Genomic DNA, 26,985 nt, shown 5'->3' with positions numbered 1-26,985 from the left:
AGCACTGTGAAGAGCAGTACCTGTGCATAAGGGTCCACATTTTTTGAGAACCTTAAAACATAAGATACTCAGTTTACATACAATAAGTAAGAAATGCAAGTATCTGACAAATCATGTGGATAGGCTGCCTCAGTGAAAGTTTGTTTGAATCCACCTCTTTACCAAGATTACCAAAATTGTCCTGTTTATTAATTTTAATAAAGTAAAAAATAAACATACTAAAATAAATACACTTTATTTGGTATAACTAGAAGGTCAGATTTACATTTAAGAGTCTGACCTACGCCCCAATAGATTTTTTTTATTTTTTATTTAAAACCATCCAATAATTAAAAAAACACAAACAAAAAGACAAACAACTTTAACTACATTAATACCTACATTTACCCATCATTTTTACAAATATCTTGTGAAGTATACACTCAATGAATTGAAATTCTAGCGGAACATTTAAATGTATTGCAACAATGAAATGTGATTCATTCTTTTATTTCCCCATAAAAGTAAAAATTTGGGGCACAAATAAAAGTAAGCTTTGGTCACCCAAGGTTCCTTTTTTTTTTTTTTTTTTTTTTTTTTTTTAAATTGTTCTGAGAAGAGTACACTACAGGGATTGGCTAGTTATTTAGACTTTTTAGGTCCAAGTTGTTTTAATTCTAGACTGAAACCAGAATAAACCTGTTAATTGCATATTAGTATTCACTGCCTGTTACAAACAGTAAGGTGACAAGATTTGCTCTGTTTAACGGTTAAGGTTATAAAACACAACTGTCAGAAAAGTTATGCAGTTTTAATTAAACTAAAATCATAACTTAAAGCCTACTGCCTTATATTAAAGCTTTAATTTGTGCTTTAATTTATACATTCCACATTGAGAGGACTCTTGCAACATGACTAGGTATAAGAGTGGGATGATAACAAAAGCCTTGCCTCAACCTAGAATGAATCATGCAACTGAACACTAGCTTCAGAATACACTCCCTCCTAGGGTAAACATAAACATTCATAGTGGAAAGCCAGGCTTATATTTGGTATTCAGAAATCTTAGATCGTAGCTTTTAAGTGAACAGGTTCACCAGCAAGCCGAGGGTCAGTTTTGAGGTTGCTTGCTGTGCTGAGCCAAACCAAACCAAGGACTTTGTAACATTACAAAATAACTGTTAAACATGCATAAAAACATTCCCCTGACAATACTGCAAGGCACTACAAAGTTCCAAGAAGGCTCTCTGCAGGCAGCAATGAGAAGGAGATATAAAAATGTATACAAAAAAAGAATGTATTGTTTAAAATGCAAATACTGGAAAACAAGGCAGTCCTGTACAAATATATAAAACAAAGGCCATAAAGTTAAACGAACATTATCTGTAAACAAAATTCATACCAAATACAAACACAGATTTCAACAATGCAGCTTACAAAAAAAAAAAAAAAAAAAAAAAAAAAAAAAAACAGTACCTACATATCATGATTCAGCATTTCACATGCACTCTGACAATATCATGATACACACTTTGAAAAATGTAATTACTTAACTAAAAAGCAATTAGTGCAGCTTTGAAATTGCAAAACAAACCCTCCACCAAAAAAAAAAAAAAAAAAAAAAAAAAAAAAGGAGTACTTCTCCAAGCAAATGTGTGCTTAATTCAGTAGTCAGGTCCAGGAAAAAGAAGAGCAAATTTTATTGTTCATAATTCACTGAATTCAAGACCTGTCTTTTTCCTTTTTTTATCTTCAAAGACCCAAACCGCATCTACAAAAAAGAAAACATCAGAAGTAGATTTAAGATTAATTGTATCTGCAGAGCTACAAAAAATGCAGGAATTAAAAGCTGCAAACCACCACATATCTGCCTTCAGCTTTGAGCTATTTCTAATAGATGACAGATGGCAAGACTAAAGGTTTACTGGCTATTTATACATTTGTGAACAAAGTAAAAAAAAGAATTTGTGAAACATTAATGGCTGAATGACCAGAGACATCTCCTCTTTCATGTCATACACTCCTGAATGAAAAGTTGATAAATACGTTTGTTTTTATTCCCCTGCTGATTAAGGACCCTTAGGTGTGATTAGAAACCTCAACATAAAAAGGATTGTGACATAATATGCCACTTGATATATGCTGTAGAAAACACGATGCAGCAAAAGGTATAATAATGTGTTTTTTTTTTTTTACATGTTACAGGGTTTTTTCTCAAATTAAAAAGGAACATACATCTTTGCGAGCTCTTGATCTTGTAATTTTTACACTCTGGGATCTCCTGACACCTCTCTGTGTCAATGCCTCATCCTCCGAGCAAGCCCCTTCAATCTCTTCATCACTTATTTCCTCTCCGGTGTCCTGGTTGAACCGGTAGACATAGTCTGGAAGAACAGATACAATTTAAATCAGACACAATGTTTTTACTTTAAAACAGCAGTACATGTACATTCATGTCCTGCTGTATCAAACACACCCTTAAACAAACAGCACACAAGTGATATACATTTCAGAACTGGCAAGTGATTCCCTCACCTGTCAAACCGTGATCAGATTGGTTCTTAGAGCGCATAGGAAAAATGTATGACAAACGTGTGTGCATAATCTGTACACATTACATTTCATCCATACCTTATTGTTTTTAATACAGGAAGATTTGGAGCACTTAAGAACTTACAAATTTGATTGTGGTATCTATCTAGTGTTTGATTTGAAAGATGTGGAGAAGTTTCCATTATACCAAAAGAAACCAAGTAAAAGGTAGATCATTCTGATGAGGCGTTTTAATGTATTCAAACAAACAAAAGGATGTGCATTTCAAATTTGTTGTTATGAATTTGGTTTTATGGCTAAACCAGCTTATTCTTTGTATTAACTTATAAAACATGATTGCATAATGTCAACTATTTTTACTTTAGAAACTGAAAATTCCCACTGCATGCAAAGCAGCGTTCAAAGGCTCAACAGTTTAAGCTCTCCAGAGCATTTAACTTTCCTGCCATCTATGTAGAAGTCCGATTCGAAGCATGCATTACGAACCTTGCCACATTCAGTTTAACAAATAACTGATGTTTGAACCAGTGGGACAGAGTTCAAAAAATACTTGTGTTGAGCCACTAAACTAATTACTCAACCTGCCAGGAGCTGTCTGTCAACTACAAAAGGTACATCTTGTTCTATTCTAGAATTCCTCAGGAGGGCGCAAGAAGTCAAACAGTGCAAGTAAAATGCGGTTTTGACTAGAACAACCTTCCTGAGATCAAGGAACATACAATGAATTTTGTGAGGATATGTTTTGCTTATTTTCCCTTTGTAAGTATTCTGTAAACTAAGCAAAAATTTGAACATCACTCCATTGCTCACTCAAAATTCACATTTATATAGGAATTATTTGATGGTGAATTTTTTTTTTTTTTAAATATGGAAGTACAGAAGGTTTTGACACAATCGTAACCAGCCACAAAACAACAAACATTACCTAATCTCTGCTCCCAAACAGTAATAAAAAGGATTGCTTACATAAACAGTAAGGGAGGGGGGCGGCGGCGACGCGACAAGAGAAACAGAAAACAATTTAATCTGGCACCTTAGTTTATTCATCTCTGCCTAGTCCCTAACGTACTTGAACAGCTACAGTGACCTCATCTAACATTTGTCAGGAACAGGCATGGTGCTGAATATTCATGAAAAATAAATCTTATTTTGCTCCAGCAGAAAGGAGGTCTTCTCTTCAGTTCAATTTGATGGCTGTAAATAAATGCATGATAAACATGTCGCCAAATACCAATATTGTCTCTTCAAGCACAGAGTCAATAAAATGCCAAATGAATATGAAGTCAGTCCAAGGTAAAGCCAGTAAGCAGAGAACAGAATGGAAATGTTTTGCACTGCTGATTGAACTGCCTGTGTAAACCCAATCACTGAGTTTACAATTGCTCCTGGTATGCCTGTGTTATCTTTGGTATAGAACAAAACTACTACACTGTATTAATCTTGGTAGCTGATAATGTTTTTAATGCGTCAGAAATGTTGTATCTTGTGTGCTTAGAAAATGACAGTTTTACTGCAGCTAAGATTAAAATCAGCTGCATGCCAGGGGGATGTCAAATATAGCACATTAGCATACCCTGTTTGAAGGCATTATGTATTCTGGTCAGGGTTTAAACTGCAAGGGATGGTTCCTAACATTTCACGTTTTTGAATTTATATTTACATCTGCATCTGCTAAATACACAGGATACAATTATTAAAAGCATTTTTTAAAGGGCTAACAATGCACAATCTATTTGTTGTCTATATAAAATTGTGAACAATCTGCTTAATGTTTCACACAACCATTGGATACTATAAACAAATCTGAATGGTTTTGAAAATAGGAAGAGATCTGTACCAGAAGCCTCGAAGTTTGAGATTTTGTTTTTCCTTCTGGGATCAGGTAAGCCTGGAAAAGGGCGCTGCATTGGTTCATCCCCCTGTATGGCTGTCAAATCATGCATACTGAAGCTTCGCAGGCGATCCGTAAGAGCGCCCTGGCCCTGTGGAAAACACAGTGTTATCCACCACAGTAGCATGCATCAGGGACTGAAAAACACTAAGCTCAGGGCTTTGCTTTCAGTCATCACATTGAAACAAAAATGACTTTATAATCTGGTTAAGCAGTATCTTTTTTTTTTTTTTTTTTTTTTTTTTTTTTTTTTAAGAAAACAAGTCAAGAAAATAGAACACAGAACAGCTTGCGTGATTTTCTATAATTGTGAGAAACCAATGATTTTCATCTAGGAGAGGATGGAAATGTACATTTGTTTCATTTTGCATGCAAGAGATCGATAATGGCCCAAAATAAATTATGGTACCATCATATCAATGTACTGTATTTTCATTTATGAACTAAGACATTTAAACAAAAAAACAAAAAAGTATTTTAGAAGCAGAATACCAAAGAATGCCAGTGATCTCCCTTATTCTAAACTTTAGAACAGGACCGTTAGTAATCAAAATATTTCTCAAATATTTAGTGCTAGCTGGGAATTCCTTATACTACATTTAATATAACCAAATAGGGGGGGGGGGGGGGGGGGGGGGGGGGGGGGGGGGGGGGGGGGGGGGGGGGGGGGGAATAAAAAAAAAACAAAAAGGTCCCATGCTTTGTTTTCCTTTTTGAAATTACCTCAACGTGAGAGGATGAGAGCAGACGAAAGTGCAGTATTCCTACAAGATAGTGTGCATCAGTAAGGGTAAAAAGAAGAGCGACAGCAGTTAGAAAAAGAAGGGAGACATGAAATAACATAGCAGCAAAAGATTGGAGATAGTAAAAGAAAACTGACTCTTAAAACAGCTTTTGTTATGCAGCCTATTTACACGCATTGAAGGAGCTTTTTAGGCAGTACAGACAGAATTCCTCCACGGTTGTATCTTGAGAGAACGGGATGAATTCATTGCACACTGTTCCTATTACTAGTACAGCACCAGAATTTAAAATGGATACAAAATTTCTAAACTGCCAGTCTTATGAGTAGTGTTCCGCCTTTTTGGTTTTTATCTTTTTAAAAAAAAAAAAAAAAAAAAAATCCTGGAATTTCAGTTTATTTTACATATTAAAAATAAGGCTTTTAAAAAAAAAGTACACACACACACGTTACATGTGGAATATGACACGTAGCAGTTCTGGTTTCTGATTAATAATGTCCTTGACATGTATGATGAAACAGAATCTCTGTAAGTCAAAGACGTACTTTGCAAACATTTGGACAATCGCTGTGCTGACAGAAATAGTATCTACAGAAGGTATGAACATGACAGCAGCACAAAACAAGCCAGGTTTATTCACCTTGAAATCATAAAAAGAAAAGAAAATTGACAGAACTGGGTGGTGCAAGCCATCGGGAGACGCGTCAAATCACACTGGACATTTACATCAGGTTTACCAATTAAAGCATTACCACTCTCTGTCAAATATTTATGGTTAAGACTGCCAGCATTAGGCAGTGTTTTAGCTGATGGACAGACAGTACTGTCGCACAGTCACCAATATATACCTTTCTGCAATAAACAGTGGCTGTCCAGCAAAGCACAGCACTCTGACAAACTCATTAACAGACGTTGTGCGCTCCGTTATTAAACGATTCATAAATGGATTGCATCTCTCTGTTCACTTTATTGTTTTAGTTTAATGTGTCGCTTACTTGTTTTATTTCTTTTATTTTCAGCATGAACATGTACCTCAATGCAGCAGTATTTGCAGCAGTATGCATCCTCTGTCTCACCTGACCCACTTAGGCTATTTTTGCCTTTTGTATACCTCGAAACATTCATTTTCTTTTGAATATTCATAAACTGATTTACGTTTTTTCCCCCCATTCCTCATCTACTAAAAACATTATATTTCTGTGCAAGTATTTCAATTTAGTTTTTGATCAAGCTAGTAGTTACTACGCCCAGCAATTGCCACAATAATCAGACTTTGATTGGCCAACATAATCAGGTGATAATGTGTTTGAAGTGACAGAGAACCATATCTGAACGTTATTTTACCCTGACGTCTAAACTTCTGCAGTATCCTAGGATACAGTGTATACGGTGTCCATTTTAGGACATCCTCAGACCTCACCTCTCCTCGTCTCAATCCTCACCCCTCCTCGACTCAATTGTCAGAAATCAATCCTCACCACTCCTTGACTCAATCGTCAGATCGCTTCAAGCCACACTATCCCCTACCCTTTTTTATGGTTATACTGGAATAGTTGGACAGAAATTTAACAGTACAGTTTTACTTGCTAGAAAGACCGTAAGTATAGGTCTGCTTATTACAATGTCAGAGTCAAAATAAAACCACATTTTAATTCAGTGTATTTCCTAGAAAATAGTACCGGGAAAATATTGAATAGACGAAAAAAAAAAAAAAAAAAAAGGGTGTAATCCTGTAATTTTTTGGTAAAATTCAGAATAAACCGCAAACGTGGAACACTACTTATGAGTAACCTAAACTAAAAGTAGTATTAAGATATTAAATATAGGAGCATATATTAACGGAAAGGCAATAAAATTGTGAAATATATAGGAATTACTTTACAACTACATTAAAATAACACATGTTCCTGTTAAGAATGACAAATACTCCCTGAAACTAAAATCTATATTGTTACAGCACAAAATGGATTGTCAGTCTGGCCTTAGGGCATGCCAATTTATGTGAATACAAGAGATATTTAAATTTTAAAAGAACACATTATAAAGAAACTCTTTAGACAGCTTTAAATCAGCTCACTTTTACACAACCAAAAGGAAAGTAGAATTCAACTTGCCTTAACAGCTGCAGTGACAGCTGCTGTTGCTGCTATATTTAATCCCTGCTTGCCGAACTTTACCATGGTCTCATAACTACGTTCTCTGGCCTGAACAATGTAGTCATCGATCTCCTAAAAAAAAAAGGTAACAGGTTGAAGCTTCAAAAATAATGGAAAGATGTTTTCAATGTATTAAGTAATGGGTGGCCCTGGAAAAAGGAAACTTAAATGTATTTGTCAAAGTATGCTCCAGATTAATTTATTTTCCTTTTCAGGTAGACGTGGTTCCGCCAGTTCATCACTGCGCACCAACGCCTATTCATTGTTGAAAATTATTTTTTCAGTCATATGGATGAGGGCCAGTTTCCTTTTTTTCTGGAGCCACCCAGCGTTCAGCTCAAAGTAATTACTAAACTTGAATTGAAGGATTCTTTCAAAACACGTATGTGTTTAGAAAAAAACAGCAGCAGCACTCAGCCTCTTGGAAAATTATTTTTTTAAAGAGATTTTACATCATTTAATAGGGTGAAGCCAATAACACTTAAATATGTACAAACTCACGAAGATCCTCATATTGTAGGCATATCTTTCTGTATTAAAATTGTTTTGTTGTCCAGTGTTCTTGGCATTCCAAAATTAAGATGAAAATGTCCTTCAAAATCACTTTGCTAAGTTTTAAACACATGTTATTTGCTGTTGTAATGGTTAATCCTTTTTATTTTACATGAATATCATGTACAGAATAACTGCTGCAAATAACATTCCCATTAGTAGTGTAGATAATGTATATGAAGAGACACTGCCACTGTAAATATTTATTCTAGAAATAAATAGGTTATGATGCTTAAAAGGGAGTTTCAGGTGAGGAAGATGGGTAATAGATAGTTCATACAAGGCTGAAGTGAATGTGTATTCTCTTACCCTTTCTTTGGAAGAAAGAAGGGGATGCAGGAATTTCCTGTAGAGAAGGCTGGCTCCTCTGGTGTACGGAGACAACAGCCAAATTACAAATGCAATCTTCAGCTCGTAGTAGAGTGGAAACCTAAGGGGGTTGGGGAGGAAGAGAGAGATCGCACATATATCACCAAGTGTTACAAATCAAAGACACAATTACTGCGAAGTCAATTGCACATTCTGAAGAGCGCCATCACGCCACCCTATTTAAAAAAAAAAAAGTATCAATTCTATTGACAATGTTACAGCAACTTTAAAATTTTCTTCTGCAAACACAGTAGATGTACTGAAGCACTACATACACTGAATTATATGTTCTCTGTAAAAACAATCTGTAAAAAGTCTCTGCTACAGTATTTTGTAGTATGTTTTTATTTGATGGTCACCGACATTGAAAACCAGATGTTAACAGTAAATAGCAGAATTTAATCCCCCACTCCCCCTCCATTAACTGAAGAGTTTCTAACCTCAGGTGAGGCTCAAATAATTTACTGGAATACAGTCTGATATGTCATCCTGCCTAGATAGTCTGAAATGGGAATGTGATGCAACTTTAATTTAAATCAATAGCAACCAGATAATGAGATTCTTACATAAAATATCACAATCTGCATTTCTTTTATTCTTGTGATCTTACCAAGATACTGTGAGGTCTGTGACTGTTTCAAGTACGGTGTAGAGAGCGAAGACAATCCAATACATCATCCAGCGAACCTGGTGATATATAATTTAAAAAAAAAAAAAAGGAATTGAAGGCAGTGCTTGAGGGAAAATCCTGTTTAACGAAGGTGCAGAAGCAAACACAGCCTTTTACTACTACATACTACCAATACAGTAGAGAGGTGTTTCAGCCACTGCAGATCAGTATGCTTTTTAAAAAAAAAAAAAAAAAAAAAAAGTTTAATTAAAACACACATTCATGATCTACAGCTATTTATTTATCTTACAAACTGACAGATATCCATTACCATTCTTTCAGATGCAATTAGTTCTGGACAACTGACCAGGATAAAAGTTTGACAGTTACTGTATTTCTATCCTTGATTACCAAATTGCCAACCCTTCCCATTTTATTAATTCATTTCAAAGCTATTCTCACCCACTTAGATTTTTCAATGTCCATAGTATCAAGAATACTGCTGGTTCTGGCTCTCTGTTTTTGGTGCAGCAGGGAATGTTGTTTCTGACTGATCAACTGTGAAGGCACTATAGCCACCAAGGTGACAATTTACAAGTGCCATACCCAATCGATTAGTAGCCTACATGGTAGCAGTGTAACGATTCACATGTTAGCAACTTTTGCATAACACAACACTGCTGATGTCATTACTGGACTGTACACACAAGAATTGTTTCATAGGGTTATATTTAAGCAAGATTAAGCGAGTTGAAACATTTGAGCAGTTGATATTATACTTTATTAAATGTTTTTGTACTTGTTTCCATTATTACATAAAAAGCAAATAAAACCATTTTGGAAGCTCAGAACAGACAATTTTCACATTTTATTAATTGACCAACGATATGTATCTTAACCAACCTAAGAGATGTATCATGTTGTGAACCCAGAAGATACACTGCCTTACCACATGTAGTAACAATTGCAATACCGGCAGTAACATTAAAGTAAAACCTAGCTTTCACCCAGGATCAGTTGTGCACATTTAAAAGATTATGTAATGGAACTATGACTTTAAATTTGTAAGGTTCCAGCCGTCCTAGCTCTGCACGGTCTAGTATGCTTTCACTTGCTGTAATATTAGTTGAAATCCATCAGGCTTTCAGAGAGACTTCTTAGCATTTCAATTTCAAAGGCAACCCAGACAGTCATGTGATAACACTCCTCCGTTCAGGCTCTGAGGTATTAGAGGATATTTTAAGCCTCACTGAACAAAGTAAAATGAATGTACACTGCCCTGGAATTACTACACTGACAGGCAACTTCAGATTTAATTGGCGACCTCCCTGTGAACTTCCACAGCCTGGTTTTGTCCACAAGTGATCAATGCATTATATCAGTGTGACGGACACTTCAGATTACAAAACAGGTCTATTTAAGCATGTAAAACTATTCTAATCTTTAAACCGCATAAAACACTAATTTGGCTAAACCTACCCTCCAAATGAATTAAAACAAATCGAATACAAGATACTGTAGCTATATTACTGGAAGGGGATAAACCTTAAATACAGATAGAGATTACAGAGACTAAGCAACACTGAACAAGTAGCTACATAAGACTGATTAGACAACCCTGCTATTATGTAATCTTTGTACTGTAAACCAATTAGTTAAAATTGATTAGCAATGACCTACTTTACAAAAAACAGTAATCCTAGTATTTTGCTGGTTGTTCAGACACATTCTGCAGAATCAGCAACAAAGAAAATGTGACCTGGCTTACAAAGAAGGAAATTGAATCATTACGCAGTACAGTAAAAGCGTTAATTGCGACTTGCAAATTAAACCTCTTCTCTCCCTCTAATCACAAATGATCCATCAGTAATAACTAGAACCCTGCACCTTACCTAACAAACCATAGTGGTTATAAAATGAGAGAATTTACAAAAACTCATGTGACTTGGAAAATTACTACACATGCCTTTTTTGCATGTTTAGACATAAGCCTAGTAATTTCACAGGACAAATGTTTCACAAGAGGGGAAAGCTTGTTTGGACAAATAGTCTGTTTTGTTTATTATTTATTTTTAAATATTATTGTATCAATCAGGTAATGGTAAGGCGATAAAGGTCTCCCATTCAAAAAGTTTTGAGTGTATTTTCATTTAGTAACAGTTCACAGAATAACAAAATAGTGAAATTGCTGCAGGCAGAATAACAACATTTCTCCTCAATGAGATACTGTAACATGCTAAATGTTTAAGACATAGAAAGGAAAGTGCTTCTATTGCAATTACACAATGAGTTCTGCAGAAAGCAAATTGTTAAAATGAGGATTAATTTACTAAATAGTTGGGAATTCCTCACTAAATAAACTGTGTACAGTAACAATAACTCAGTTTCTTTAAAGGAATAGAATTCCTTCCACTGGCTATAAAATGCTTAAAATCAAAAGAACATCCAGTAGAATCTGTTTTTTAGTTTCTTGACAAGCTTGAGTATTTATTTATTACAAGGAGACAAGCATTTAAACAAGCTAGTGGGTAGGCAAGCATCAATTGCAGAACTATATTCAGCAAAATGATGCAATACTGGACAGTATTCCAGGAAAACTGTACATTTGATAAACCAGAAGATGAAAGTGCTTTGGTCAGCACAATGCAGCTTGGTCTGTTTGAGTAGAGAGCAATTACAATTGAGAAGTGGCAAGATTTATTTGTATTGTAAATTCCAATACAGCAATGCAGCACAATTAGTTGATTATTTGGATCAAGCTCTCCACAGTTGAGGGTCATTGGTAGGGCCAGTGCTTACTGGACACTGTAGTGTTTTTCTCCGAAATTAAATAAGCAAAACATCTAAAAACATTAAATTGCTATAAAACTAAGCTCTAAGCTGTTGGGTGCGTTTTGGCCAACTGTACTGCTAGGCTTTTCTGTCCCCATGTGTGTGCTGTGTGACTGAGTGCAGTTCCGTTTCCACCACTCTCCTTTGAAAAGCAACAGTCGTATATCATCCTGTAAGAGAGCAGGGTTTTTTTTTATCTTAACAAAAGGTAAGGTATATTTCGAGTTGTGTGTAACGTTAAATAGTTTCTTCTTGTGCCACAGTGGTTTCAAATTCAGACTCCCTTCCCTTGTTTTAGGTAAACAAAAAAACCTTCAGCATTAGAAAAATAAACTTTAAGGAGTCGTTCCCCCACCCCCCATGCCTGTTTTTAGTAATGACTTGAGGCGTTGCAGTATTGTGAGACAGAGGATATAGATCATTGCCAGAAGGGTGGGGTGTGGGGTTTCTAAACGCCTGACAAAAGTAAAATAAGAATTTCCATTAAGCAAGGCAGAGTGCCAAAATGTCTAAGGCTTGTCAACTACTGTAGATTACTCGATCAAGCTGTACTATGAATCTCCCTTGACCAGTTATGAAAGTTCAGTTAAAATTAGAAAAGAATAAAAAACAAAACAAAAAACAGCTTAAACTTTTTTTTTTTTTTTTTTTAAAACCACAAAAACTAAATTAAATTTTCAACGTAATTGAATCAGAATTCCCACTAAAGGGAACCTCTTACTTCAATCTGAATGCACCGACTGTGTTAGAAAACATATTTTTGAACTGTTAATTTTCAAGTTGTGGTTGGAGGTTATTAAGCTCTGGAGATTCAAAAGTAGGGTAATTTTATAAATGTTCTCCCCGAATCTAATGCATCTATTCTAAGCCAACTACTGTATCTTAACTGAAAGCTGTAGACAAAAAGAAACTGTATTGTTCAACAAAATGCTGACTATATAAATATCCCCACGTTTGCCTGCACACACACACAAAAAAGAGGAGGAAAAACCAAACCAGATCTTGAAAGTGACTCATTTGTAATGTAGCAGAAATTATAGGTTTATAATTTCAGAGTGCAATAGTTTCTGTACACAGTGGAAAAAAAAAAAACACATGAAAACATCAGATTGCTTACTCTACCTCTTCTTCAGGACAGCAACTTTCTCTGCAGAATTTTAAAATAAAATATTGTATGTTCCCCACCCCCAGGAGTATAGTTCTTTAAAACACACACACAAAATGCAGGGCACTTCTAAGCACACTTCCCAAAGGTCTCACATCGTATTTTTAGGCAAGGAAAAAAAACAAACAAAAAACCCTGACAAATCTTGTAAAGAACATAAAACGTAATTTACTACCTGTATGTGTACAAAAGCAAAGTAGTTTAGCAATATACCATGTACCATTTTTTTGGGCCAAAGTATATTATATAAATACTGTAACTGTAGTCAAAGACTTAAGACAAAAATAAAAGCAAGTACCGCTGGAGTGGTTCCAAGCCAACTGTGTTCTGCATGCATCTATTTTTTTTGCACAGCTTACTGAACGCTAAACTATTACACTAGATGGAGTATTCTATTTACAAAGGAGGCAGTGTGACGTAAGACAATTCGATTTTAATATTTTGGGTCAAATTAATTAAATGTCCACATACAGTAGATATCAACCAGAAAAAGACAAAAGTTAGCTAAAAATAAATCAGCTTGGTTGTGCACAAAAGTGAAGAGGCAATGCTCAAATCGAGGACCGTCTATCACTGTGGAATAACTTCCAGACTTGATCTCAAGGAGGCTGCAATGAATGACATTGTTCAACATTACTAGAAACACTGTACAGTAGACTCCATGCAGGGTTAATTTCAGAGTGGTGGCAGACTTTTTAGACATGCAAATCAAGCCAAGGAGACAACTGTGTGTCGCCTACTATACCTCTCTCTTTGCGAATAAACAGGGCCTTAAGGCTACAGTGATGTATTGAATTCAACCTTGCCTCAGACACAAGCTTTAATAATGACTCCCTGCAGTATGTGTATTCAATGTGCTGCCATTTATACTGTAGACAAGTTTATATGCAAAGAAATGACAGCTATCACAAGGACTGTTGTACTAGAACCATCTGGAGGTGTCACAGTATTGGGTACTTTCATGTGCAAAACATGGATATATATATATATTTTCAGGTAAAATACCACTGTATAATGCACATTACCTTATAGCAATATAGCTCATGTAATGTTAAGCATACAAGTTATAAAATGTACAGGTCCTGTACAATACACAAGGGTGTTAGCACTGAGTTTCTCCAAAGCAAACTGTAAATTATACAAAAATAAATGTCCTAGTTTTGAAGTGTTCCCCCATTAGAGCACTTGGAGGTAATCTTGTGCATGATCTCTGCTTTGTTCAGACAAGAAATGTGGGAGTCAGTAGGAAAAACACTTCACTATTTGATGCGGTTAATGTTAACAGATTTTCAAAAGTAAGTTGTTTACAACATTTTTTGAAAAAATGGTGTTAAGATTAGTCAAAATGTCAGCGATGTCATATTTAGAAGCTTACTGTACAACACTAAATTCGGGTTCAACAATAAATACTTGGACGGGTAAATGAATAGCTGTGTTCCTTACTGATAGTCAACCCTCTAAACAGTCAGCTGTTTTCATCACTCTTGCACTGCCACAGATGCTTCAGTTGAAATCTGCCACACAAAACATTCATTTGAACCAGGGCCAGCAACTCAGTTTAGCCATGTAAACCTGCCCCAACGTGTACTGAAAGCAATCTGTGTTTACTCTATTTTTAGCTTTAAAAACTAACCCAGTTAACCTCTCCTCATACTGGTTTCTCACTATGGAGGAGAAACCAAGTAAAACATGGGGATCTCTTACGCAGTACATCAGAGAAGTGCTGAAAAAATGTAAAAAATTGATGATAGTCCAGTGAAATTAGATTCCTTCAAAAAGGGAAAATGTTGTGCTAGTAAAAGCTGTGCAACAATTTTTTTTAGTCTTTGATGCATGAAGAATACTTTAGATTTGGGGTTTTACTTCGCTTCTTTCACAGAGCACTAATAATAAACTGGTCAGAACATATCCACTATCATACTACTGTAGAAACATTCAAATCCTATAGCAGTACAACAGTACAACCTATAACAGTACAACAATATCAAATACATCTTTAACACTGACAAGTTAGCAGCTAATTTAGAAGGTTAAAAGTAAACAAATGACTCATTGTTTTTAGAAGCCTAAAAATGTCAATTAACAAAAGCAATACCTGATGCGTGTTCATTAGATTCTTGTTCATCAGGAAATGACATTGCTCTTTACAGTAAGCTGCTGTACATGACTGGTAAACAGTTATTCTCCGAAAGGAAAATAAACTCAACCATCTATGGTAACCAAAATTCTTAAGAGAAAAAACAAAAACGACTGTGTACATTAATTTCACTTGCCTGAAGCAGATTTCCCCATGTCAAGTTCAAAGGTCTTTATTAAACTCAGAACTACATTCCAGTTAAATCATGTGACAAATCTAATCTCTGCACATACTGCATTTATCACATGGTGGACAGTCTGTTCTGTGCACAACAAGGTTTGATTGTAAAGCAGAGAAATACAATTAATAAAACCACTATTTTAAAATTATGAACACCCTTGGCTTTTAATACATGAAATAACTACTTGTATTACATTAGAGATTAGTACTTATTAAAACCAACATTTAATAATTAAACTAAAACATGACCAACACACATTTAATGAATTCATCTGTATTTATTTTGTGTAATATTACAAAATAAATACACATGAATTTCTTTTGTGTAATATCACCGTTTTACAAGCATCTGTAAACTACTAAAAGAGGATTAACTCAATACTTACATATTCTTTAACATTCTTTGTTTTCACAGCTTTGTAGGAAGAGTATGCAGGGTATAAGGTTCCAAAAACTAGCCTGTTGAGAAAAACAACACAAATGTTTACTGGCAGTCAGGATGTTGACCAGTAGGGTGTATTGGAGGCATAGACACGTCCAACAGCTGTGTCAAATGCATAATCCAGTTTTTCAAAATAAGAAACAATACAAAAGATAGCTCTGTTGCGTGACCAAAATGCATGTATTTAGCTTCCAGCTGGTAAAACTCCAGCATCTGGAAACTTGAGAGAACACTTTCTACATTCGTGTCCTGACATGGCAGGGAAGAAATCTGGAAATCAGTGCTGACAGCATCCGCCTTGGAGAGCTTCAGGACATTATCTTCTAAAGAGATACTTGTAAACAGTCCAGCTTTTCTGTGTGGGTGGGAAAAAGACTGCTCTTTGCAACAGACAATTAGAACAAAACACACACACATACTCACTTTGCATAGAACTCTAAGGTTTTCCCCTGATTTATATTCAGAAATCCTGGGTTTTACAATAGCTACAGTAGTGTTAGTGCCTACAAGGCTCTTTACTGCATTGCAGTACCTATACAGGCTAACTTCACTAACATTGCATGGTGATTCAGGCAGATGGTAGCATTCACAGCAAATATAAGCAGGTATTCTGATTTCACAACCATCCCATATTTATCCAGAAAATTTGCACCAAAGTTTACCTTGGAAATTGTATATCAAATAAAAAACAAATGAAAGGATTATTAATGTACAGTTATTGTGGAACACATTAAAAAAGGTTAAAATGTTTTAAAACAAGATTTTTTATTATTTTTTTAAACTGTCTTTTTGGAAACGAATGTCTAAGCCTGCTGAGGGAAGAAAAAGCAGCACATCCTGTGTGAAGATGACCTGCCCTAATATACCAGATGGGAACAAAGCCAGCCTTTCATGTGGAAGCTGGTTTCAGCTGAATCTAATTTATTATGTTCCACTCTGCTAGATTTATGGGTAATCCCATTTAACCATGCAGGAACTGGTAGCGGAGGGGCCCCACTGTTTCAGCTTTTCAGCTGCATTCAGCAATTAGTACATAGTTCTTATTCTGTAGCACTTCGCGAATAGGACAAACTTGGCAGGATGTCTAATATTATATGTTTGAGAGATTAATAAAAGCCAGTAGCAATTAACTTAATATAAAAAATATATATATCAATTAATTTTTTAAATTTATATATATATCAGTGTTTTTTATATATATATATATATATATATATATATTATATATTATATATATATATATATATATATATATATATATATATATATATATATATATATACACACACACACACACACACACACACACACACACACACACATATATATATATATATAAATATGGCATGCATCATTTTGCTAAAGAACCCAACAGCCCCTTTTCAATGAGGGAGGAACAGAATCAAGTCTCAGAAGTTGCCAGTTGATGTGATTTTCACAGCTACAGGGTAAACTGCTCCCTCTGGGATTGGAAACAGACAGGAAATCACTGCCGCTTCTACCAACCATGTGCAGCTGGTAAAGTAGCCGATCAAAAGATTGCACTATATGCTTGCATACACCTTTAACAATGATAAAACATTTCAATATATATGCCAGGAGACAAAAGATTTCTGATGAACAGTTTTGGTTGTCTCTCTGAACTGTACAGTAATTACACATCAAATATTCAGAAGTGGAAAAGAAAAGGCTACATTCAAAACTCATGGAATACTCATGTACAAATAGGCCTGCATAACCCAAAAGATACAAAACTCCATCCTACAAGCTTGAATGACCAAGGAAAATATTTTACTAACAATAAGCCCATAGTGATGGTTTGATGTTATATAAAACTTAAGTGACCACCACAGTTAGCCCTGAGCCAACAACAAATAAAATCATCTCCCCTGCAGCTGCAACAAAGAACATTTTGCTGCAGAGCTAAATTTAAATTCTGCATATATTGAAAATATACATCCCCGGATCATCTCTCCACTGCCCTGGGCAGGTTTACTTCCCAATTAGGATCAATGAACTGTAGCTGTTGTGTATGAATTACAATCCTATGAGAAAAAAACAAAAACAAAAAACAAAATTACTGCTTCACCTGTATAGTTGAGTAGATAAATGATGGCCATTTATTTTTTTCTTTGCATTTTGATCACTGCACTACAGAATGAAACTAAAGAAATCCACTTACATATTAAGTATTACTACTTGAAACCAATCACAAAACATACCGTACATTTATTGCACCAAAGTTGAATATTGAAAAGCTGCAGCCATCACTCGGATCCCCAGCATTTAGCTTTTCATTCAGAGCTGCACGCCTGTTTGAACTTGCACACAGTAATAAAATGGCCTGAACCGAACATTCGAGAGACTTGCATTTGCAGCCTAGCTTACATTGTACATGTCACGTATCAGCATTGGAATTGTGTGTAATAGTAGCAAATAGTTTGATGCCCATTTTATTTATTGAAAAGGGCGTAAGGTTTAAATTGCTGTATGAACAACATCTGTGCAAAAGCTCTCCTGGTTCCTGCAATCCAGTGTTGCCCCACAAGGCCCCTTACCCCCTGCCACTAAGCTACAAGGGACTGTGTCTCAAGATATGCCAGCAGTGCAGAGGTGAATTACTGGATTTATGGGTTTCAAGGACAAACACAACCAATTTTATTTTTTCAGCAGCTCTACGAGAGCCACCAGTTTTGCACTTTAAATTAGAATGATTGTTTTTCACAATCAAGTTCCATATTTGGATTCAAATCAAACTAATGCTAGTTTATTATTAAAATGCAACCTTCGTTCAGTATAATTTAACTGGATTATATACAGGGATCCACCCTTGCTGTGATTTATTTTCTAGTTGCCATAGCAACTGTTTCAACTATAGTCTTCAGTTCCCAGCCCAAGAAACAGGAAAAAAAAAAAAAACACACCTGGTAAAATCAATTTAAAAAAAATAAGTCTTAAATTCATTATTGGAAGCCTGCACTAATGAATTAGTATGACAATTCCTTTCAAAGCGCTCTATTAGGCCGTATACTAATCTCGCTCAAATCCACTACAGAAACATGGACAGCATACTATCGTTTCAAAAAGCTCGAGTTACTCGTGTCTCCCCCAAGCTGGGGAAAAAAAGGTCTGCAATCAAAAAACAATAGTGGATAAATGAAACTGAAAACCCATATTAAACTACCACATACTGTAAAAGCTAAATATAAAACCTTAATGTTCAGGAAGAATCCATTAAAACATTTCACACACAAATGCAAAATGTAAACAGTGTTGTTAGGGGGGTTTACCTGGGGTCTTCAGTGCCTTTTAACAGCTGCTCTTCGATATTTCAAAATCAACCACTGTGTTTTTTATTATCTGTCAGCAGGCTTTTTAAAGCCATTGGAATTATTTTAGCAACACACACACACGTGCACACACACCCCTGTTTCTTTGGAATGATCTAAGCAAGCAGCTTGCAGGAGTTATGCTTTATTTCATTTGTGTGCTTGCAGGATTAGACAGACATTCATAGCACAAAATGTCTCGTTTTCAATCACTCGACAATATCCACAGTGCAAAAACGTTCGTTAAAAAAAAAAAATTATGTAAAGCTGGTACATTCGTATCTCGGAGAACGGAATATTAAAATAAGGTAAAGGCAATCCTCCAAATTAAGCTGATGCACATAACATAGAACGTCTGCACAGCACCGAAACACTAGGTTTAAAAAAACCCAGCTGTACTGCTGAACCTCGTCTTTAATATTAGCATCACAAGGGTATCTATGTATGATAAAAAAAAATTGAAGGGCCTCTTCAGTGAGTTACAGGAAAACAATTCCATCTAGGGTTTCTGTGACAGTTTATAAATTACTCGACCTTCGGTCTCGTAATTTATGACGTCACACAAACCGTAGATGGAATTATTTTCCTGCCAAGTGTGTGTGTATCCGGCAAAATTATCTATCTATCAAGTAACAATACCAAGCTGTGCACAACACAATTTCCACCCCTCAAATTCAGCTTCCCATTTTCTGCCCAGTCTCAGTCATGCAGTCAATGTACTCTGCTCCTGACTTTTCCTCTGAACCTATAGGGCTCTAAAACACCAAACACTCTACCCACGTAGAACAGTACAGTGTAATACATTCCAATTACTTTGTTCAGGAGTTAACTGGTCAAAAGGAAGTGTTACAGAAAGGTAGCGTCTGTCAAAATTAAAATTAATAAAATAAATATGAATGTCTCTCCCTAGACAAATGCAATACTAGTATTGAGACCAGTTTGCTGTGAATCAACACTGCAGAATGAATCTTGGGCAATATTACGGCCATTACTGATCTGGCATTCAAATCTAATTCTCCAAGTGTATAGTATGGGGTCAACACAGAAGAGAAATGTGTTTGTGTAGGGATAAGCAATTTGATCTTATTGATCAGCTCATTTCTTAAGGGATTTTGGACACACACTTTATTCTAGCTCTAGGTCTTTAGTAGGAAACGTATGATGTTGCTGGTTAACTGAAATTCACTTGCAAAGAAAAAACAAACTTGGAACATTGCTAGTCAAAAGACCCTTTAAAATCAGCACTACATTATTTATACCAAATATAATTAAACAATCACCGAATGCATTGTGACTTGGTAAAAGAATGGTGCAATGTCAGTATCTGAAGAGATCAGTAACAACCAACTCCAATGGCTGCTACTCAATATCTAATCTTGTGCCAGCAGCAGAAAATGTCAGGATCCTGCAAGAGTTACATCTTAATTACCAGATGCTGGTAGATTGAATTAAGAAAAAGGAAAAGACTTTAAAATATAACAAATAAAACTGTGATAAAAAGGATAAATTATTTCTTGCCCTTTTTACAATTGCAATTTATTTTAAAATTTGGTTTTACACTTATTTAAAAATTGGCACAAGTAAAATGTAATTGCTGATGAATTAATAAATACTACAAGACTTGCATGAGCAGTCCACTATCTTACTTTAAGAACAACAAATTAGGGGTACAAAAACTAAAATTCCAGCACCACATGAATCACATGTTTTATTCTTAAAAGTATCAATTTTCTATGCATTTTTACAATGGTAACACCAAGTCACAAAAATCAGATGGCTTCCACATAGTGACAATCACTCACACAGCAGATCTGGAGTGTCTCCTGAATGCTCTGCAGTTCAGTATAAGAAAACAAAAAAGGAGAGAAATTCAGGAAAGAGAAATGTCCGACTGCTGTTCCGAGTTTAACCTTAGTTTCATGTTGCAAAAGGTGACAAATATCAAGATTACTCTTGACCCAAGATACAGATGGGAAAGATTACTTTTATGATCACATCATTTTATGTCCCCATCAGACTCAAATAAAAAAAGAACACCCCAAACTGTTCTTAAATTGCTTCCCAGTATTCCATCATGCTGTAAACCAATGGTGAAAATATAAGGAACGCTTTAGGTATTGCCTTCAATATATTTGGAAAAAATATACTTTAATAAAAATCAGATGGGGGAGATGCATTTCAGTTTATACAGTGCTACAGTGGAAGAAGTCTTCTTGGCTTCTAAAATGAAGCCAGTTTTAAGAGGCAAAGAAGCACTGGGAACACTGGGCTTTACTGTATACCTTAGCCATACTTGTGAGATTATTTAATGGAAGTGGTTGAATACCAAGTGGACTTATATAAAAGAAAAGGAAAATGAGAAGTAGTAATCCAGATGTAATGTGCAGTACCATCACTCAATTAAACATTTACAGGATTACCAAAATATAGGCATATAAACCAAGCTGAATATCCTAGTAATGATGCCAAATATGTAACAGGGTAATTGTTTTACTCCAAACTAAAATCAAATCAGTAAAATCTGAAGGGAAGTTATCTACATAAAAATACAGATTGCAGAAGATGTAAAAAAAATGCTTTCCTCAGGTTTTAGGAGTAGTCACAAATCTGTTCTTGGCAGTACAGTAAGTGCTACATACTTTTGTTCCTAAGACAAAGTGCTGGTTACCAATCAACAGCTGATGGCTTTCAAGGAGCAATGTCCTCATACAAGGTTTTTTCTTCAGGAGAAAAATGTTTCAGGTACAGCGAGTCGCAGAAATGAACATGGTTCTAGGAGAAAGCTGGAAAAATAGGTCTCAGAGCCAATCACCAGGCATTCCTGTTATTTGCTTTTGATCTTTCTGAAAAAAAGAATGGGAGGAGTTTTCACCCTGAGCATGTTAACAGATCCATTAAAGGAAACTCTCTCTCCAGTTCTTTCCCCCCTAAGGGAAAAACCAAATGCTTAAACAGCTGTCCCATACTCAAAGGTAAAACTGCTTTCCAGTACCTCAAAAGGCAATAACCCATACTACAAGGGAATACATACACCAAATACCAATATTAAAACAGCATGTTTCCCACTTAACTTAAAAAAAAAAAACTCAATATGTATTCATCTAAAAGACATTACTGGTCCTGTATGTTAAAACTGAAATAAATCTAAGAGAGACTTCACAGGCATGTGACATTAAACAAAATTAACACATCTAAGCTTATTTTATTTGTGCTGCAAGTACACTTACATCAAGTCAAGCTGAGAAGCAAGAAGAGAAAGAAGCAAACCGTCTAAAGGCCCTTTCACACACAAAGACTACCAAGTCGTCTCAGACGTTACAAAAATTCTTTAAAACACCCCTTCACAGAGTACGACATTGCACAATCATGGTATAATACCGTCATAACCCTCACACAGCCAAAAGGATCATGCGAATACAACTTTCAAACCTGTCAGTCAATAGATTGTTTTTATGGCAACAGCGATTCGCCCATAAATCACAGCATCACGCACCATCCCTTCTATTTGTGAATTCACCTCCTAGTCAGCCCGTAAAGGTAACAATTCCTTATCTTACTCCAGACTCCTATTACTACCTCGTTCTTGATCAGCCATTGTATTTTATAAAAGTGAAAGCGTGTATCAAGCAACAAAAACACATCCATGTACAGGTCACGTGGGATGTTGACTTTCAACCAATGCCACTTTATTGCTTCAGTATCGGCACAGCATTTCACACAGGACTTACGACGGTCAGTGCCGTCTCCGAACCACCTTGTGATTCATACACCAAAATGCCGCATCAGTACCGGTTCTGAGCCGTCATAACACGTCTGTGTGAAAGGGATATAAGATTTTGTCTTAAAACAAATTAGTTATAAAACCTACACAGTATCTAAATCCCAAGGCATACTAAAAACCACACACAATTCATCCAATCAGTCAACAAAAAAACTAAACACATACTGCACAACTGACTGCCAACACTAAGCAACAGGTAAGAATATTCTGTCAAAAACATGGACTATATAGTGCCTAGTGATTCCTCTTTAAACAATTTGATTAGCTGGGGCTCACTTTCTCTCTGAGCAGCTGAAACAATAAAAGATTCAGATAGGCCTTTGTTTTAGGTCAGCTTTGGGTTTCCTGTTAAGATACAGTGACATTCTAAGAGGAGGTATTTGTTCAGCCCCAAGAAAGCCTAAATGTGAGGAGTTTTAAACAATTAAAACTTGGAACAAACTTTTGAATTTACTACTTAACTACAGTAGATATGAACCAAATGACACATTTGAATGTTCACAGTACTTACTAATTACCTGTATTTAAAATCTGTTTATTTATTTATTTAAAGCTTTAACATTATTACTGGTCTGTCCTTTCATTGGATGTATTTTTTATTTAGGCTATTAACATTGAATCAGAATATGCAATTAATGAACTGTTGCCTCCTGGTACCTTTGTTTAAGGGCAAATGGTCTGATCGCAGCTTGACCATTGAGTGAGTTTGAACTAAAACACATGAAATGAACAAGCATTAAATTCATATTCACATGTTGTATTTACAAAACAAGAACTGTTTTTACTATCTGCAGACAGTGCAAATTGACTATAATTTATAACTAGAATAAAACAAAACATTGAAATTGTTCTCAGACCATTTGTCTGAAGTTTCTTAATCCCTTTCTGGCAGAACAGCCAGAAAAAAGAAGCTATTTTCCCCACTCATTTAAATTCCCCAGGCACCAGATCAGATTTCCAGACAAGGTTACATTAAAAGTCAGTAAAGTCAAAAGAAAACTGGCTGCAGAAAATAATGGGATCTACTGTCAGTGTGTACAGTAGACATAGGGCCCCAGATTAATTTAACTTAGTTCACTATTAAAAAATGGTGGGAATTATTTTAATCCAACAGCTATAGAACACTGCAAACTGTATATTTACAGATAAACATCCTGCTCTGTTTAAGTGACAGCTTAAACAAAAATGTTCTTTAGCAGCAATGCTCGGGAGAAACCAGCAGGACTACAGTAAGCTTTAAGATATTTGGCAGCTATGAACTTACTGTGTTTGTGCCCATGAAGTTTCATGCATACACACCCAACAAACAAGGATTGTTTTTAAAGGCAAGGTTTCCATCACTACCCTGGTCTGTCAGCTACAAAAAAAAAAAACTTTAAACTTTAGTCACTGGAGAAATTCAGCAGTCACTACAGTCCTCAAGGGGTGTTACACAGCCTGTTTTTATTCCACCTGTACATAAAATTACTATAATATAGATAGATAAATATATACACTTGTGTAATAAATTAATCTGCTGTGTTTATTTTGCAACTTTTGCAATATAACATCCAATAAAACACATAAGTTTGCACTAAAACAGAAAGATTCCAGTATAATTTAAATCCTACCAAGTGCTTTTCATATAAAAAAAAATAAATCCTATCCATTTCAGGTTTTCCTTCTCTAAAAATAAGAAGTACAGTGCAACATATTACAGTTGTTACAAGGCAGTAACTAAAATCTTATTTAAAATGTGTGTGGTATCGAGTAACATTTAATTCCTTTCTAATGTAGTCACACATACTTATTGGCAAAACACTCATTTATAATAAAATCTAGAAATTAGATTTCCACTGATAAAATAAAATTTTGAATTATATATAACAAACCTAACATACAAACAGAAGCAGTTGTCACTAGTGATTTTTTTCTTGATCACCTTTCAAAATACATTCATAACTGAAGAGAGCGACGAGCGACAGCGAAAACACTGTATGATGTGGTGCACAACAAGCAGTTTACCCCTCAGGAGTAATTCGGCACACCTTTAAAGCAGGTGAACATTTAGTTCCCATAAGCACTTGAAAACTAGACAGACTAATCTCTACTTAAAGAAATAGGAATGGCACTGCTGTGCCAGTTACATCTAGCGTCCGTCCTGTTACACAGGCAGAGGCATGTTCAATGAAGGTTACATTATTCCTTTCCTTTCAAAATTTAACAATATAAATATATTACAGTAAACAATCTTTGAAGGGTTAAATAACTTGGGTACTCATCATAAAGGAGGGCACTTATGCAGAACACATGTTTTTTATTTCATACATCATTTATGCTTTGGTATCCTTTGTATTTTTTTCATAGTCATTTATTCTGTTAGATGAATGTTTACAAACGTTTATATTAGTATAGTTGAGACCCACAAAAATGTAAATCGTCAATTCAAAAAAACAGCAGACACAAGCAAATTGTGTGCATTTGTATGCACTCTAGTAGCAATTCAAATTCTCAATGAACATCAGTATGCTTTCACAATTTTAGGCAATTGTGAAAGCAGATGACCATACATTAAGCACACCCTAAATTCAACACCAAATCTCTGCAGTCCAATAGGGCAATTAATTATGTTCAGTGTCATGCTCAGGAACCTTTTGGAGAACCTGTAATAGATGTGCTAAATTCTATCCCAGTCGTGTATTGCAGATGAGCTGTAGCCATTGGGCCCCTGATCTCCTTTAGGATTCAAATTTTAATGCAAATATTCATGCTGATGTTTCCCTATTGGAAAATGTAGTAGTGTTGAGGTTGGGTTGACAGAATCAAATGTGACTCCACTTAAATAAATATATAGCCACAATGGCAAAGAGATGTCATTCTGCAAGCATCTCATTTCAAAGGCAAGAAACACGTCTCCCAACTAACAATCCCTCCCATCATTCTGAGTTGCACAGTATTTGACCAAAGAGCTGGCGCCTTCCACCATTAAATACAGTACAATCCTGCTGTGCCAAGCATTTCCAATCTGGAGAAAACCTGAAGATCTTACTGAAGCAGGTTTACTGTCTTTAAGGAGACCACGGTTTAATTTGAAGTTTCAGGGTTTTAAAATCGCTTGTCTTCAAAAAAAAAAAAAAAACACAGGGACACTTGCTTAATTTAGCTTAATTAAATCTACTAAGAAAAATTTAAAAAGACGTAAGCGCGTCATTTCGATCCGCGCAGCCCAATTTATTCGTACAGGCATTTGATTTGATGTACCTATTAGGCCCACATCTTCAGAACTACATTCTTGAGGAAAGATTTAAAAACCATATGAAATACACATCAGCGGCCTGTTACGGTTTCATTCAAAATCTGAGGACTACCACAGAATAAAAAAAGGCAATCGGAAAGAAAAAAAAAAAAAAAAAGCAACAAGAATAACTTACTTAACTCTTCAAGATCATACAAAAACGAAATGGATATAAATGTAGACATCACAAAGCACAAGTAAAGTACAAGTCAATTATCATTAATTTGTTGTTAATAATAACGGTGACTTGGTCTATTAAAAAAAAAAAATAGAACAAGGTTCATTCATATTGCCAGAAACTAGGCAAAGCCTAAGACTAAGCTTTGTAAAGTTAAATAAATACCACTGGTTAGATGTCAGCTAAACCGAAGCCATGGCATCACTAAAGGTTACCTCACCTGGCTAGGTTACGTAACTTATTTTCACAATCAACAAACCGCCATTCAACTGAATCAGAAGCGCCATTACGTTCCCGAAATGAGGCATTCAAAACTACCAGAAACTGTTCAGTTACTTACACTATTGCTCTAGAGATCATCCACGACACCATCTTTTCTTCTGTTCTTTTTATCTCTGTCGGACGACGGAGTGTGTGGTTAGGAGGCCAACGAGGCGGTTGCTGCTACAAACTTCGAAATAAACTTCAATGTTAAAAAAAAAAAAAAAGAAAGAAGAAACGAATAACTCTACAGCCGCCTACGACTTACATGTGTCCTTTAAAGATTAAAGAACTCAACTCATTTCTTTTCTTTTCTTTTTTTTTTTTGTTCAATCACTTTTTCTCTCGGCTGTTGTACCTCCTCTTTCATTCCCTTTGGTCGTTTCTGGTGCTGGTGACGTCAGAGGCAATTCAAACATTTTGAGAGGTGGAAAAGTACCACCCTATCAGTGTGATTGGACCATTTCCACACTTTTTTTTTTAGCGAGTCTCTGTAGCTGGGTGTCAGTATTGGTTCTTGAGGACGTCTGTTACAGTTTGTTTGTATTTGCTG

The 26,985-nt window shown here is 35.5% G+C and overlaps 1 protein-coding gene across 2 annotated transcripts; it reads right to left on the bottom strand.

Annotated features, from left to right (window-relative positions):
- Positions 1 to 237: 237 nt before the first annotated feature.
- Positions 238 to 26,834, bottom strand: LOC121325780 (receptor expression-enhancing protein 3-like). 2 transcript variants are annotated; one of them, XM_041268779.1, is made up of 8 exons: positions 26,512 to 26,834; positions 15,554 to 15,626; positions 8,854 to 8,930; positions 8,184 to 8,304; positions 7,281 to 7,394; positions 4,370 to 4,514; positions 2,215 to 2,363; positions 238 to 1,750 (listed from the first exon to the last, which is right to left on the bottom strand). In XM_041268779.1, the coding sequence occupies exons 1-8, from the start codon at positions 26,541 to 26,543 to the stop codon at positions 1,679 to 1,681; spliced, it is 783 nt and encodes a 260-aa protein (XP_041124713.1). In that variant the 5' UTR covers positions 26,544 to 26,834; the 3' UTR covers positions 238 to 1,678. The 2 variants fall into 2 exon arrangements, with proteins under 2 accessions (XP_041124713.1, XP_041124714.1); XM_041268780.1 differs by lacking the exon at positions 15,554 to 15,626.
- Between the last annotated feature and the right edge of the window lie 151 nt (positions 26,835 to 26,985).

Source organism: Polyodon spathula, chromosome 13, assembly GCF_017654505.1.
Source record: "Polyodon spathula isolate WHYD16114869_AA chromosome 13, ASM1765450v1, whole genome shotgun sequence".
Classification (NCBI taxonomy): domain Eukaryota; kingdom Metazoa; phylum Chordata; class Actinopteri; order Acipenseriformes; family Polyodontidae; genus Polyodon; species Polyodon spathula.
This window is presented reverse-complemented; position numbering and strand designations above follow the sequence as displayed.

Bases quoted from the DNA above. Each gene is read 5' to 3' on its own strand.
- LOC121325780 (XM_041268779.1), bottom strand. From the start codon at position 26,543: ATGGTGTCGTGGATGATCTCTAGAGCAATAGT. The intron at 8,305-8,853 runs GTAAGATCACAA...CAACCCCCTTAG, and splicing joins ACAGACCTCACAGTATCTTG to GTTTCCACTCTACTACGAGC. The intron at 7,395-8,183 runs GTAAGAGAATAC...TTTTTTTTTTAG, and splicing joins TTCTTTCTTCCAAAGAAAGG to GAGATCGATGACTACATTGT.